This window comes from Acomys russatus, chromosome 11 (genome assembly GCF_903995435.1).
Source record: "Acomys russatus chromosome 11, mAcoRus1.1, whole genome shotgun sequence".
NCBI lineage: Eukaryota > Metazoa > Chordata > Mammalia > Rodentia > Muridae > Acomys > Acomys russatus.
Genome location: NC_067147.1, coordinates 46427272 through 46443856, shown reverse-complemented (window position 1 = coordinate 46443856; position 16585 = coordinate 46427272). Strand labels below are relative to the sequence as shown.

The window sequence follows — 16585 nt, the reverse complement described above, 5'->3', positions numbered from 1 at the left end:
ACAAAAAACAAAACAAAAACAAAAAAACCAAATAAAATAAAATAAATAAAAGTAAGAAACTCTTTATATAATGGTAATATCATTTTTGTGCCTAGCTTTTTTAATTCAATTCATTTGAATTGTGTTGGCCCTGGAGGGAAATTACAAAAGAGGAATGAACTGGAGAGAGAGGGAGAAAGAAAAAAAAATTAGATGAGACTGTCTAGAAACAATAGGACAACACTGGGAGGAAAGCAGCGCTCAGAGTCAGTTGGAGCCCGCCCTCCTTCATTTCCTCCAGCCGCGGTTTCCGCTCCCTTTCGCGCTCCGGGCTTCCACGCAGCCCCGCCCCATCGTAGCTCGGCTATGATTGGCTCCTTTGAACGTCTACGGGTAACCTGATTGGTGGAAGCCAGGCTCTTTACCGCGGTGAGTTTGAAACTGCTGGCACTCGGCCTCTGAGCTCCCGGAGTTGCTGCGTCCGCGCAGTCCGGAACTGCGGTGTCGCCGCCGCGGGAACAGAGAGGTATGGCGTGAGGCGAGCCGGGTGCGGGCAGGGCCTTCGGGCCCTCCACGTGAGCCTGGGGTTCCCCTGTGGATCGGCAGGGCATCGGTGCGTGCCCAGGGTCTGTGGACCGGTAGGGCATCCACGTGAGACCATGGTCCGCTGTGGACGAGTTGGGCCTCACCCGAGTCTGGGGTTCCCTGTGGACCGGTAGGGTTTCCCTTGACTCCGGGACCCTCCTTGTGGACGGACATGGCCACCCAGAGCCCGGGGTCCCCTGTGGACGGGTTGGGGTTCTCTGTGGAGAAGCATCGCCTCCCTCGAGCCCGGTGCCCCTTATGGGGGGGCAGCAGCGCCTCACTTGAGTTCGGGGTCCCCTATGGAGAGGTAGCACCTCCCTTGAGCCCGGGGTCCCCTGCGGACGTGCAGGGAGGGCCCCACGCGAGCCCCAGGTTCCTGCAGACACGCAGGGCCTCACTGGTGCCCCGGGTGTGGGCGAGGTGCCAAATTATATCCTAAGTCCTGTTTGTCTGCCTTGTGCGGAGCTCGGCGGCACCGGGCCAGCTGCCTTCCGAGGCCGCCCATTGGTATTTCCGGAGAAACTGACCCGTGGTCGTTTAAAATCATTACTAACCAAGGCTCCGAGCCAAGAAACAATGTAGGATCGTTTGTTTATTTATTTGTTTATTTTAGTTGTCTGTGGTGTGGTTTGTAGACGGCCACAGACGGTACCCAGGCTAAGAAATGCGGAGAGGGAGAACCACTGACATTTAAGATTCTTCATTGTCTTAAAGACATACCTAATACTGAAGGTTTCGGGTGTGCACACACCATCCCCCCCAAAACTTGAAGGTCTGGATTGGAGAGGTGCACTGGGCAGCTTGTAACACCAGCCCCAGGAGACTGGAGCCCAGCTTTGAAGACGTGTTAACTCTGAGCTATCTGACTGTGCAGAGGGGGGCTACACGTTCAATGTAATATACATAGTTCTATTGGGTGTCTGTAGGTGCTATTTTAACTCTTATATTTGGGGTTCCATAAACCTTTACCTCCCTTCCAAACTCCCAACCCTAGGTAGGAGAGAAAGAAGGTTAGACTCGAAAGAGGATGTAGGCCACTTAGCTACTTGCTGTTTAGGAATGTAGCGTACCTTGAGGGCAAGTCCTATCTTTGTTTCAGGATATCTCCAACTGCATCAACAGCAGGGGGGAGGGGGGTGTAGCAGCAGCCTTCTCACTTGGAGCCCCTGTCTATCTCTGGCATTTATCCCCGCTCTAGAGTCCTCAGAATTAAACTCTTAGTTTGCTGTTGTGGACAGTCTGAATCAGGCCAAATGTTTACATAACTGAGTTTTTTAAAGACATCCAAACTTTCCATTACACGTATGTCTTTATTGAAGAAAAAGGATTTTCCTTTTCTTTATTCTTCTTTCTTTCTTCTCGAGACAGGATTCTCTGTGTAGTCTTGACTTGCTCTGTAGACCAGGCTGGCCTCAAACTCACATTGATTCTCCTGCCTCTGCCTCCTGAGTGCTGGGATTAAAGGCGTGTACCACCACACCTGGCCAGGAAAAAGATTTTCCTTGATGTGTATTGTAATTTTATGAAAATGTACATAGCTGAGAGTCAAACTTAGGAGTAGTCCCTGAGGCCCAGGGTCTAGTGAGATGCCTCGCAGGACTCATTTGGAAAGGATTATTATTATTATTATTGCTCTTCCTAGTAATTTTTTATTTGTTGAGCACCTTCTCCTGTGTAGTACTAAGAGCTAGGATTCCAGGCAGTGCCATCGCGCCCTACAGAGTTGATTTTGTTTTGGAAAAGAATCTATGAAGAACAGACCTCATGAAGGGTGGCCTATTCAGTGATGTTCATAAGGATCTTATCTGTGGCAGAGGGCTTTCAAGGAAAAGGCGCTTAGCTTTTTTTCCTACTATTCTTTGTTGAAGCGAGGCATTTTTTTTCTTCTTTGTTCCATGACACACTTTGCGTGTGTGACTAGAATTTTGTGCAAATGCATTGTCTTAGGGCTATTACTGCTGTGATGCAACCATGACCAAAGCAAAGGAACTTGTGGGGAAGAGTTTATTTGGCTTATGCTTCCACATCACAGTTCATCATTACAGGAAGTCAGGACGGGAACCTGGAGGCAGGAGCTGATGCAGAGGCCGCTGAGGGATGGTCTCATGGCTTGCTCCTCCTGCTTTCTTATAGAACCCAGGACCAGGGATGAGTCCACCCACAACGGGCTGGGCCCTCCCTCATCAGTCACTAATTAAGAAAATGCACTACAGATTTGCCTACAGCCCCCATCTTATGGAGGCATTTTTAAAATTGAGGTTCCCTCCTCTCTGATGATTTTAGCTTGTGACAACGTGACACAAAACTAGCCAGTACGGCACCTTACAGTCTAGAGTCTAAGGTGCTTAATTGGCATTTCCCTTTGAGTGTCTTGAGCGCAATTGTCTGTCTGGTGCTGCTTTCAAAAACATTTCAATTCACTCGGCTAAATGCTCCTGCTCTTCAAGTGAATTGAATGCTTTTTAAAACAAATGCTTTTATGATAAACAGATGCTATTCCTGGTGGACTTACTTTGCAGTTGCGCTTTGTTTCCTTTTGAGATAGTGTTGCAGCAATGGGCTACAGGTTGGCCGTGAACCTGCTCCTCAGTTTTCCTTGTGCTAGGTTTTCTTCTCAGATTTCCTTCTCAGAGATTCTTATTGTCAGAAGAAAGAAAATGGTACAAATTTAGTACAGTAGCACTCTGTGTTGAAATGGTTGGGTAGACTTAGCATGTACTGGCATTAAAATCATGCTGGTTTTTGTTGTTGTTTGTTTGCTTGTTTGTTTGTTTTTAACTTTCAGTCCTAAGAATCAAACCCAGGGCCTTTTGCCCCTTTTATTTTGAGAGTGTCACTAAGTTGCTTTAGCCAGCTGTGTATTGGCCTTGTCAATGGCTAGGATGACAGGCCTTCCTCATTAGGACACCTGATTTGTGACTGAAGAGACTAAGGCAGATGCAGTATCTTGGGAGCTGAGAAGGCTCAGAAAGTCTCCCTGGAAGAGCAGCTCAATCCTGGTACTGTTATCTGGTGTAATACCTGATATATATGGGCTACTGATGTAATATCTGATAATTAGGGGCTACACAGGAGGCCCTGTGGAAGACACTTTGAATGTGATGTCTTACGGGTACTTAGAACTGCTTTGAATTAGTAGTACTTAATCACACCGATGTTTCCCCTCATTTTAGGGTCTGTCATAACCTGTTGAGTAACTATGGAAGACTATATCAAAATAGAGAAAATTGGAGAAGGTGAGTGGTTTCAGTATAAAGTTTTTGGAAAGAATTTAACAATGCTAACATAGAGCCCAGGGACATTTATTAAGTGTAGCCATTGATGCGTTTGTACTGATGCCCATGAATTAGTTGGTGCTAGTGGTCACCTTGACAGAATCTGGGACCCTCTGAGCACTCCTAAGGGGGGTTCTTTCGACTATATTAATTGAAGTGGGCGGAACCCTCGCCCCATGTGGACCCCATTCCCTGCCTGAGATCTGGACCCTGTAAATGGAGAGAGGGAGCCAAGCCGCAGTAAACCCCACTCTCAGCTGCCTCACACTCCTGCTGCTGCTGGACTCTAGCCCAGATTCTGAATCCAAAGAAACGGTTCTTTAGGCTGCTTTTGTCTGGGTCACAGCAACAGCAAACGCAAGGCATGTTTTACTTCTAACCTGAAACACAAGATGTTTCTTGTTCAAGAGAATTTAAACTTTTCTGAGCCTTTGCCGATGACCCCTAGGGCCTCATGCACCACCCACTGAGCTGTATTCCCCATGCTGAGCTCACTTGCAGTACTGAGCAGCCCAGATGCTTGTTCCAGAAGCAGAACAGCTTGTGTGTGTGTTGGGGAGGTAGATTACAGAGGTAGAATTATGCTCATTTCATAGTACACTGTTAGTCTTTTTCAATGAATTCTAAATACTAGATTCTAAATTTTAAGGTAAACTGAGTGACAAACTAAGCTGGGTGATTTTTTTTTTTTTTTTCCCCTGTGTGCTTATCATGTGCAAGAATAATTTAAACCTAGTAGCTATCATGTTGTGTTCTGTTCCTTTCTCTAGTATTTTGAACAATGCTTATTAGGCCCATGTGGTGCGAGGAGTGAAAATGGCCCTTACCTGTACAGTCTTTTCTCCCCCCGCAACAGAATTTCCATATTTCTACCTAGTAGTAAGACTTTATTCTTAGCTCTTCAGGAGCAAACAGTGGAATTTGGTTCTAGTGAGAACTTGGTTCTAGTGAGGACTGTTAACCATTTTCATCTCTGTTCAGAGACCCCGCACTTACACAGGGTATTAAAACCAAGGCAGGGAGTTTTGTAAGCCAGGAATGGCCCAGGTAGTGTCCAGTTGGGCATCTTGAGTTTCCTCTTCTTTTTGTTGTGTTGTTTTTGTTTGTTATCTTGTTTGTTTTTCAAGACAGGGTTTCTCTGTGTTGCCCTTGTTGTCCTGGAACTTGATCTGGATCTGTGATCCAAGCTATCCTTGAACACACAGAGCACCTGCATGTGCCTCCCAAGTGCTGGGATTAGAGACTTGTGCCACCACCACCTTTTTCTTTTTTAATGCGACTGTCATCTCCACAACCATGTCCTTGTGTGGTAGCCACTCTCCCTTGCCAGCTTCATCTGCTACCACCTCTCCAGTTGGATTTCTTTGATGCCGTTAGATAAGGTTTTTTTTCTTCCTTTTTTAGGTTTTTTGAGACAGGGTTTCTCTTGTGTAGCACTGGCTGACCTAGACTCCCTTTGTAGATCAGGCTGGCCTTGAACTCACAGAAATCCATCTGCCTCTGCCTCCTTGAGTGCTGGGATTAAAGGCGTGCACCACCATACCTGACTACATAAGGCTTTCTGAAGCCATCCCATGCTGCCTTCTCTTTTCATCTTGTTCTAGGTCAATGGTTCTCAACCTTCCTCATGCTGCCGCCCTTTCATACAGTTCATGTCGTGGTGGCCCCCCTCCCACAACCAGAAAATTATTTTCATTACTACTTCATAGCTAATTTTTGTTACTGTTATGAACCATAAAGTAAACAAATATGTGTGCCTCGCCCTCCCTGCCACCAAAGGGGTTGCAACCCACAGGTTGCAAACTGCTCGTCTAATTAAGGGAATTTGTTCATTTCCTTTGTATCAGCCTTAGTATTCCTTTTAGTTGTGCCAGGTTTACACTCCATGAAGGCTGGGCCTGGCATCTCAGGAGCTGCTTAGGCCCTCAGCACCTTGACCTGCTTTTCTGAACTCTTCTCTGGCTTCGAGGCTTGTCTGCTACATTGTGCCTGGCTGCTGTGGATTCTGTGTAGATGGTATCCTGAACATTTGAAATAATTTGAAATCTAGGCGATATTATCCACATTTTCTTGTGCAGATGCCAAGTACCTGGTCAAACGTGTGGATAAGTTGTAAGATACATCTTTACCATGCTAGTGTTTTTCTACTTAGTCACCTGTGTTTTGTTGGTCACCATACCCAGCAAGACAGTCTTGTGATCACACAATTGGTGGAGCCTTCTTTGGCATTTAGTAAGCACTCCAGAAGCATTGATTCTAATGAGGTTTTATGGCTTTCACCACTCAGTGCTATCAAGCCTTTATCCCTGGGATAACAGGGATCTTATGCTTGCTTTTACTTGTGTGAGGGTTTTTATAAGTATATGTGTGCATGCCTTTGTGCAGCTGTGCAGAGCCTGTGGAGGCCAGAGGTGTAGCCTCCTCTGGAATTGGAGTTTCAGGTGGTTGTTAGCTGCCTGCTGTGGGTACTGCTCCGCTACAAGGGCAGTGTGAATTCTAAACCCTGAGCCATCTCTCCAGCCTTGTCTTGTGTGATTTCTTCCCCTCCCCAATCATTTAATGACTTAAAATACTCCTGAATCTAAAACATTTAATTTCAAGGCATCTACTGTTTATCTCATGAACAGTGTTCGGTAATTAATGAGTAAAGTGGATGTGTTTTGGTTAGCCCTATATTGCAGAAGTTAATTGAGAAGAGCCAGGAGTTGAGATACTCAAAACAAGCTGTTCTGTGTTATCTAAGAATCAGTGGTTACTAAGTGCTGGCTGCTAACTAATCATGAGTTAGTTAAGAAATGTGGTAGTTTGCTGGGAGGAAACAAAGTGCTAGTAGGAATTCTGAATTGATCATTATTTATTTGAATGTGTTACACACCTTACTAATTGTCAGTGCCCGGACAGTGTCTTCTTGCTAATGGCTTAGCTTCCTACAAGCATGATATCCACCATTAAGGAGCATGTGAATATAGATTTCCTGTGGTTTTGCAGACAGAATGTAGTCAGTTCTTTATCTGGGATTACTTGGTTATTCAGTCACCTTACATTCGGTCAAAATAATAATATCATTAAAATGGCCGGGTATGGGAGTGCACGCCTTTAATCCCAGCACTGGGGAGGCAGAGGCAGGCGGATCGCTGTGAATTCGATGCCAACCTGGTCTACAAAGTGAGTCTAGGACAGCCATGACTACACAGAGAAAAACCCTGTCTTGGGGGAAAAGAAATAAACAACAACAACAACAACAATAATAATATTATCATCATCATCATCATTAAAATGACTATTGGGTTTAGGAAAACCCTGTCCTAGAGTTTAAACAATGTTGGGACAAAGCTTATGTGGACAGCAAAGTGCTTAATATTCTAAGCAATTCATCTCTGGGATGGAGTCTTAGAGCCAGTAAAAGCTGTGGAGTAGACATTTGGAAGAAATTCCTCTAATGCTCTGGGTTTTCTAGACTGGGTCTAACTAACCTGGTCTCAGCTTCCCAAGTGATAGGATTACAGGCATGCACTACCAAGTGGGATCTTTGTCTTTTGAGACAGGGTCTCACTGAGTTGCTCAGGCATGACTTCAATGTGCAATTTTCCTGCCTTAGTCTTACAAGTAGCTGTGATTACAGGTGTTTGTTACCCAGCCTGGTGTTCTAGTTATTACTGAAGTCATACTGGTGCCACGAAAAGCTATTCAACAAAGCTTACATACAGCTCGGGAGTTCAGTACCTCTTTTAACTGGTTTACAAGGCACCTCTAATATTTGGAGAAGAGCATGCAACATAGGTGTGAGCTAGGTAATTGGCCGTCTAGCTCTGTCTGCCACACCCCTCTGTGTCTTTTCCTACTGGCATTACTGTTGATGTTAGTGTTTTCAACATTCCCAGTGGGTAGGAGGCTTCCTATTCTAGTGGGAAAAAGCAACTTTATTGGGCTTAGTAAAAATGCCTGGTGTTTCTCTCTCTACTCCACTCTACTGGATGAGATCTGTGTAAAAGAATCAAGGAAAACAGTTTTCTCAAAGTTTCCCAGTGCATGTTCTTGGTACTGTTTTCCAAGCGTTAGTTTATATAGTGTTTTATGTGTTTTAACTGCATGCAGGATATTTGTCAGATGAATTTCAGCTTGTAGGAGATATGCACCCTAATGTCCATGTGCTGGGTCATGAAGGAAGCTTGTCTGTGGGAGACTTAGGGTGACCCCATGCATTTTATTTCTAAGCCATGTGTATGTTGGTGGTAGTTACTTTCAGTTCCTTATTGGAAGTATGTGTCAGGTGACCTCCTATCGTATGAGTTCAACTAAAAAAAACCTCTTTGCTTCATTTTAGGTACTTATGGTGTGGTGTATAAGGGCAGACACAGAATTACTGGCCAGATAGTGGCCATGAAGAAAATCAGACTTGAAAGTGAGGAGGAAGGAGTGCCGAGTACTGCAATTCGGGAAATCTCTCTATTAAAAGAACTTCGCCATCCAAATATAGTCAGGTGTGCTATGTCTGCATTGAAACAATTCTCCCCGTGCTGCCTCAGACCAATTTTAATGTAGACTTTTTATGTAGTTTCCGGTCAAGTGGATAGAGTCCTAGGAGGAGATCAAGAGCATAGCCTGTTTGAAGAATTCTCGTGGCACTGAGAATTAGTGTAGGCTGGGGGAGCAAGGCGTGGCCGTGGGAACCCTTCATGAGGAGTTTTATCAGCTCTTACTTTCAGAACCCGGGTCCCCAGAGGCCCCTTCTCCTCAGACAAGTAGCTAGGTTGCGGGTGAGATGCTTTATGTTGATTGACTAGTTTGGCTGGGTTTTTAGAAGTTGTCTCCTCGTTCATTAGACTTGCTGTTAGCACTGGGACTGACCCCCAGGCTCTAAAACTGAGCTGTATCCCCTGGCCTTTTGATTTGGGGGCTTTGAATTTTTGAGACAGGATTTTACTCCAGCTCACCCAGGCTAGCCTGGAATTTACTTCTGTCCTCTTACTTAGCCTCTCAAGTGCTGCGCTTAAACCACTGTGCTCAGCGTTCGGCACTCTCTAAGTTTATTTAGAGACAGGAACACTCAGAAGTAACCAGATTGTCCTTGTGCTCACTCTAGCCCAGGCAGCATTTGAATTCCGAGATCCTCTGCCTTAACCGCCCAGCTTCTGCCTCTCTCCTGTCTTCTAACTGTTGTGCTGGGGCTGGGACTAGGGAGCTGCTGTTCAAGTCAGGCTTGACTGTTCCATAGTTAATTTACTTCAGTGACAGACAAGCTGAGGGACAAGCAGCCAACTTTGCAAGGGTAGCTCATTTTGCACAGGAAGACGTAAATACTGTCCTGGAATTCCTCAAGTTCTACTAAGAGTGCGAGCGGTTGTTAGAAGTGTCTCTGATAACCCTGGAGCTCTCAGGAGCAGCTGTGCCTTACGAGGAAGGGGGAGGACAGAGGGACTTGCTGGACTCATGCGCTATTTTTCTCCTTAGTCTTCAAGATGTGCTCATGCAGGACTCCAGGTTGTATCTCATTTTTGAGTTCCTGTCCATGGATCTCAAGAAGTACTTGGATTCTATCCCTCCTGGTCAGTTCATGGATTCTTCACTCGTTAAGGTAAAGATTTACATACTTATGCCCCTGAATGTAGGTTCTATCCCTGTGTTTTGTGCCTGAATCTTGGAAAACCTGTAAGAAAACAGAAATACAAAGAGGGTTTTACTTTTCCTTTTACACAGATGAGATCATCATTTATCTGTCTTATTTCCAGACAGTTGTAGGAAGTCTTAGTAAGAATGAAATAAAGTAATTACTGGTTTTATTAGAGGCCACATGATCCTATCTACCGAGATCTTATATATAAACACATATTTTATCCCAGTCCCAAGAATCCATCTCTAAAATGACATAAGGAGGTGGGCTTGGTGGCACATGCCTATAATCCCCACACTTGGGAGATAGGCTGGAGGGTGAGTTCAAAGGCAGCCTGGGCCACAGAGTCTGGGTGGTGTGGCTCTGTTTGTGTTCCAGGGACTTACTTACGGCCAGCCCGTTAGGTCAAAATGATAAACTTCAGGTTTTGTGAGAAATACTGTCTCAAAGACAAAGGTGAAAGTAGTAGAGGGGACACTGACTTCCACCTCTGGCCCTGGTACCTACGTGGGTACATGCACATAGAGAGTGTGCACACACACTACACACAGAGAGTTAGGTTATGATTGGACTATTACAAAACCCCAGTTTAAATTGGTTTACATGTTTTCCAATTTTAAACTTTTAAGTCTATTAGATTGATGTCTCCAAAGAGGAAATGCATATATATGTAAAGTGACAGAAATGAAAAAGAGAGTTTCATTCAAGGTAGAAGCAGTTGATATGAATGTGTTGAAGAAACGTGTAGAAAGCTAACTTGTGACTTAAACATAGAGAAGAAAAATGTAAATACCCGCATGGCTATAGATGCACCCTTTGCTACATATGTGCTATGTGTAAACAGGTTTCCTGCCCACACATTTATGCTAGTTTAAAGAGCCCAAAAGCCTGTGGTAGCTAAGTTATTCGTCTGCGTTGTAATTTCTTATTTCTTCAGAAACAGTGATCACTTAGGAGTCCTGTGCGATGATTAAGTTTCTGACTTACTTAATTTTCTAGAGTTACCTGTACCAAATTCTCCAGGGGATTGTGTTTTGTCACTCCCGAAGAGTTCTTCACAGAGACTTGAAACCTCAGAATCTATTGATTGATGACAAAGGAACAATCAAACTGGCTGATTTTGGCCTTGCAAGAGCATTTGGAATACCAATAAGAGTGTATACACATGAGGTAAGCTGTGTCCTGAGTGTGTGATCACCAGATTGCTGCCCGGAGTCTTTAGCCATCAAAGAAATACTTGGTTGCAAAAAGTTCCTGCAGCCAGGCCTTTAATCCCAGCTTGAGAGGCACTTGGGAGGCAGAGCAGGTGGATCTTGAGGCCAGCCTGGTCTACAGAGAGAATTTCCAGAACAGCCAAGGCTACACAGGGAAACCTTGTCTAAACACACACACACAATTCTGTTCTGGTACTCTCAGTTTATTGCTCCTTACCTCTGAATTCACTCTTGTTTACATGGTCTGTGCCCTTTTGACATGCTTTGTCGGGGGATTCCTGGAGGGACCTTGAAGAAGCAAGAAGATTACTGTACTTTTCTCTATCTTTCCCAGAGCTGTGGTTCCTCCTGAGTGGAGTGTGCTGTGGTTGTTCAGATCACTTAAGTAAGAGGCAGGTTTGGCTGTCTGAGGTATACATTATTATGGATTTGGGAGCCAGTAACTACGCTGAGGGAGGGAGTGCTAGGGATTGAGCCCTGGTCCTTGTCCATGTTGGTCAGTGACCCATCACTGTACAGCCCTGTCATCGAGCATTGTCAGTGCTATGCTGATGGTTGGCATTTTATTTGGTTGCTTTCATTTTCCTCTTCAGAGGGGATTGAACCTAGGGCCTCACACATACTCTGCCATGAACTGTTCTTACCTTACAGTTTGAGGAAGTCTCACTAAGTTGCCCTGGCTGGCCTTGAGGTCACTGCAGCAGATAGGCTTTGGACTTGTAAGTCCTACCCCTGCCTCCAGTAGCTGGGATTGTAGGTCTGCCTCAGCAGCTCCTCTGCTGTTTCTGAAGGGCACTGACTTGTATAGAGTACAACATTGACATCTGGGGTATCCATAGTGTCAGGTCACTAGACCCTTGTCCCTTTCCCTCCTCGTTTCCTTTAGTTTTTGAGGCAGGGTCGGTCTCCTGTAGCCTTGGCTGGCCTCATTCTCTGGGTAGCTGCTTGCTTCCTCAGTGTGGACAGTACAAGTGTGCACTGCTGTGCCCGGGGAAGGCAGTACAGGTGCTGGCACCCTGCACAGTGCTTGGAAGGCACGCCCTCCACCCACCGAGCTGCCTTCTCGGTCCTTCTTGTTTGTTCCTCTTTAGTTTTTCACAGTTTATGATAGGACTTTTCTTTGATGGCTATAACTGCTCTTGACTCATTTTGTCCATAGAGGTCATAGATTCACTGTTTCGATAAATATGTTACTATGGTTGATTAGTTCTAAATCACTAATTCAGCTGGGCTTTGGGGGAGCCTTAGGTGTCATATTCATGCTAACTTTAGCTTTCATCTTATATAAGCAAAACAGGCACTTTGTACAGTACCGCTCATAAGCCGTCTATTGCTTTTTAGTGCTTTTCGTATTTAAAAAGATTTATTTATTATGTGTACAGTGCTCTACCTGCATGTACACCTGCAGGCCAGAAGAGAGTATCAGATCAAATTATAGATGGTTGTGAGCCACCATGTGGTTGCTGGGAATTGAACTCATGACCTCTGGAAGAGCAGGCAGTGCTCTTAACCGCTGAGCCATTTCTCCAGCCCTGCTTTTTCTTATTTAAGATTTTTTTAAAAAGTTGTTTTGTTTTGTTTGAGGCAGGGTCTCACTGTAGCTCTGGCTGCTCTGGAACTCAGTTTGTAGACCAGGCTGACCTTGAACACAGCCAGGCTGTGGCTACTTTGATTCTTCTACTTTAATGATGTGAAAAGCAAGGTGATCAAGCAGAACTTAGAAGTTGAATACTCAGCTTCCGGTTAGTATTGCCTTGTAGTTAATTGACTTAAATTCTTTGGTGACGCCTGCACAGCTTTCTAGAAGACAAGCCAGCGAGGCAGTGTGTAGCACATTACTCTGTGTGTTGTCTTGTCCCAGGTAGTGACGCTGTGGTACCGATCCCCAGAAGTGTTGCTGGGCTCGGCTCGTTACTCCACACCGGTTGACATCTGGAGCATAGGGACCATATTTGCAGAGCTTGCGACTAAGAAGCCGCTTTTCCATGGTGATTCAGAGATTGACCAGCTTTTCAGGATTTTCAGGTAATGGCATTTTATGCCTAAGCTTCTAAGTGTTTGAGGTTAAATAATAAAGGCACCATGTGTGTGATAGGAGTTTTGCTTTTCTTTTAGAGCTCTGGGCACCCCTAACAACGAAGTGTGGCCAGAAGTAGAGTCCCTGCAGGACTACAAGAACACATTTCCTAAGTGGAAGCCAGGGAGCCTCGCATCCCACGTCAAGAACCTGGATGAAAATGGCTTGGATTTGCTCTCAGTAAGTGAGCTGTGCTTCAGGGCTTGAGTGCGGTGCACTTGCATGCTCATGGTGGCACAGGAGTGACTGGGTGCTTGCTCAGTCCTGGACTGTAGCAGGAGGAGTCAGCAGTTGAGTTAGATGCCTGGTGTGCCTGGTGCGGCAGGTGCTGTTGTGATGGAAGTGCTGTGCTCTTGAGGAACTTCAGTGTCAGACTTTCTCTTTACTTTTTCTCATATTGGTAGGTTGTACTGTAGGAGAGGACAGGTCTCACAGACCTTTTTACTTGAGTGTGTGAGGCTGGGTTATAATGGCTCTGGCTCCTTTTTATCTTGTGTGCTACCTAAACTCCTTTTGGTTTTTTTTTTTTTTTTTGGTTTTTCGAGACAGGGTCTCTCTGTGTAGCCTTGGCCATCCTGGACTCACTTTGTAGACCAGGCTGGCCTCGAACTCACAGCGATCCACCTGCCTCTGCCTCCCGAGTGCTGGGATTAAAGGCGTGCGCCACTACGCCCGGCTAACTCCTTTTGGTTTATCAGTCTGCACTGTGTTGACTGCTTGAATATTTGAGTCATTAAGGCTTTTTACAGCGTAAACTCCATTTCTCAGGTCTGGATTATTTTCTATTAGAACATTTCTAATTTCTCTATTTCTCTATAAGAAAGGTTAACAAAGACTAATATAATTCTGATTTTCTTCAGCTAGACTGGTGCACCCTACAAGGCAAAAGAACAAAGTTACTGTTAAGGCTAATAAATAAAGGCCTTTCACTTTATGAAATAAAGTTGTAGAACAGTGTTTAAAATTTCAATTTGTAGAAGGAATCAAATACATGTTCCAGTTGGTCTTTTAGCTCCTTTACAATCTGCAAGTAGTGCCACCAAATGGAGCTCAGATTTGTTCTTCAATATTTTTCATATTGGTATTGTTGGCTAACCTTTCTCTATCCTGGTAGTGTCTAAAGTTAATAGTTTTTGTTTGTTTTTGTGGTGTCATGGGTGGGAGGTAGGACTTTCATGGCAGCAGTTGGCCATGGACTACTGGGCTGCATCCTTAACTCTCAAGCCTTTGAACATAAATAATTTCACTTTACTTAACAAAAATCAATTTCCTCAGGTGAGCTGACACCCTGAGCCAGCTAATCTTGCTGTGTCTCTGTCCCCTGCCCAGCACTGTGGTAGTGTCAATGTCCTCAGCACTCCAGCAGTAGACTGCTGTGCTGCAGTCAGCAATGTCTGTATCCTCCTGCAGAACACCCCAGAAGCAAACTTTCCCATGGGTGGGGACCACTGTGGATTATTGATTAGACTTGGCTTCAGGTTTCAGTTTATTTTTCTCCCTACCTTTTTGGATTTGGGCAAGCTTCTCAATGTCCATGAGAGACTCGGTGACTTGATCTGAAGAGTGCAGCACATCTCCCTTTTGCTGTGAGGATCAGCTGACACATCCTCAAGGCCTTCCTATAGTCCTGAATGAATGTGTGAGTGTAGACGGTAGCCAGTCAGCAAAAGGCCCTGCAGGGCCCAGCTTATAGCTCCAGCAGATGCGTGCTCAGCATGCTTGGGAGGCAGAGGCAGGAGTGTCAGGGTTTCCGAATCACTGTAAAACGGCCCTGTCGGTCGGGTTGGGCTTTAAGTCTATTTATTGCCTCAGCTTTCTCTGAAGATAATGTGTATGATCAGATTTAAAAATCAAATTCTTCTTTCTCTGGAGTATATAAGTTAGTTTACTGTAATTAATCCATCACTTGTAGCTGTGTTTATAAAAACACATTGTGTTTTTCCTTTGTTAGCTTGGGGAAGGGTTGTCTGGAGACTGTCATGAGACATCATAGTCGATTGCTACCTTTGCAGGAATGTTGTGAATAACAGATGGACATTTACTTTTCAAGGTAGATATGATTAGCTGGGTAATCTGTAGATTTATGTTTGTCTGAGTGCTTACCTTATAATTTATAACAGGTTACCAAGATGTCTGTAATTTAAGTATCTTGGCAGGCTTCATAGTGAGCTGGTGACGTTCCCTTCATACACTCACTGAAATTAGTAACGTGGCTCACAGCTGGGGAAAGCTAAGGCTTATGGGATTTTTAAACAACTCATTTTCTAAGATTATTTCTTCTTTTTCTCTCTAGAAAATGCTAGTCTATGATCCTGCCAAACGAATTTCTGGTAAAATGGCCCTGAAGCACCCATACTTTGATGACTTGGACAATCAGATTAAGAAGATGTAGCTCTCTGTGGAAGTCCCTGCCTGCTGTGGCAGGGCAAGATAGTGGCATTTATTGTTGACTCTCTTCCTGTCTTGTATATTTTTCTTTTCTTTGTTTGTGACCCATCATCTGGACTTTTCCTAATTTCATACATATAACTTAATTAACATGTAAATATTATTCCATATGAATTTAAATATAATTCTGTATAATTGTAGCTGTCACTGTGGTGGCTGTTTGTTACATTAACGCAAGTAGAAGTGTTGCTGCGGGGAACTGGGGAGACTTGAATCACCCCAGAGCTCACGGCAGCTATTCCTTCATCTGGGACCATTCGATCTCTCGAGGGAGCTGAGTCTGGGCTTCGTGATGCTTTGAAGTACCTTCATACTGGATACTTATATTTGCTGGTCACTTTCTTGCCGTGTGAAAACTACAACCTGACTACGGAGAGTGGTTAAGCATTCTGGATAAGAATGCTGAAGAGATCTTGGGTTTTTAGTAACTTATAAACCCAACCTGTAAGTGCACCAAAGTCGGCTAGGCTTTACAACTAGAGACAAGGCCTGTCCAGCGCGGAAGGACAGTTTTGAAGACTACCTATTTTTAGGTTTGTTGTGGAAGCTTGTTTGTCCAGTTGGAGTCCTGTGCCTTGCATTGTCAGAGGTAGGTTAGAGGGTTTGCCTTGGCTTCCAGGTCTAATTTGAAAACTGCATAAACTTTCTTTAACAGTGTCGTCTATTAGTAGTGTCTAAAAATGTCCTTGTCCAAATATTTAGCTGAAATCACTTTGGGAATTCAATTGTGTAGCTGTGCAGCTTAGTGTAATTCTTAGGCGCAGCCTGATTTATCTGCTAGCAGTCAAAAGAATGTCTGAAACAACTGTTCTTTTTAGAATAAAAGGCTCAAATGTTTTAGTTTAATAGTTGCAGGATCATGAAAAGACTGAGCTCCAATAGATGGAATAAACTTGTTTTGTTCCTTTAGCCGGCTCAGTTTAATAATAGCTCAGCCTCAGCTTCCTGTGCTTGATTGGTGTCAGGAAGTTCCTCCAGAATTCGAGTCCTGATGCTCCAGTTGTAGAGGCTTCTGTCTCAGTTCGAGGGAACAAGTTCACTAAAACAGTTTTCAACAACATCCTTATGTGTTTAGGAGCTCCAGTACTGGAGACCACCCATCATGGGGGTTTTTAAGTCTGCTGTCCTCAGTCTCTACTCACAGGACTAACCTAGGCAGGTCTGCAGAGTGGCTAGCGGATACCGATAGTTGCAGAAACCTATGCTGATGTAAACTGGGCCCGTGGCTGGAGAGCCTTGGGGGTTTGGTGATAGGTCCTGGTTCTTGCAGGAACCTTAAACCTTGATATCTTCCTTAGGGGCATGAGTTGGGAAATTGATCCCCTCCCCCACTGGGTTTTTAATACTTAATTTGACTTGAGTTGCTGACATTTAATTTATAGTCCTGACTAATACA

The 16585-nt window shown here is 44.6% G+C and overlaps 1 protein-coding gene across 1 annotated transcript; it reads left to right on the top strand.

Annotated features, from left to right (window-relative positions):
- The first annotated feature begins 383 nt into the window (after positions 1–383).
- Positions 384–15397, top strand: Cdk1 (cyclin dependent kinase 1). Its single transcript, XM_051153190.1, has 8 exons — positions 384–505; positions 3738–3800; positions 8164–8320; positions 9291–9414; positions 10450–10620; positions 12526–12689; positions 12780–12921; positions 15035–15397. Exons 2-8 carry the CDS (start codon positions 3764–3766, stop codon positions 15131–15133), a joined length of 894 nt encoding a protein of 297 aa, XP_051009147.1. The 5' UTR covers positions 384–505; positions 3738–3763; the 3' UTR covers positions 15134–15397.
- Positions 15398–16585: the final 1188 nt, after the last annotated feature.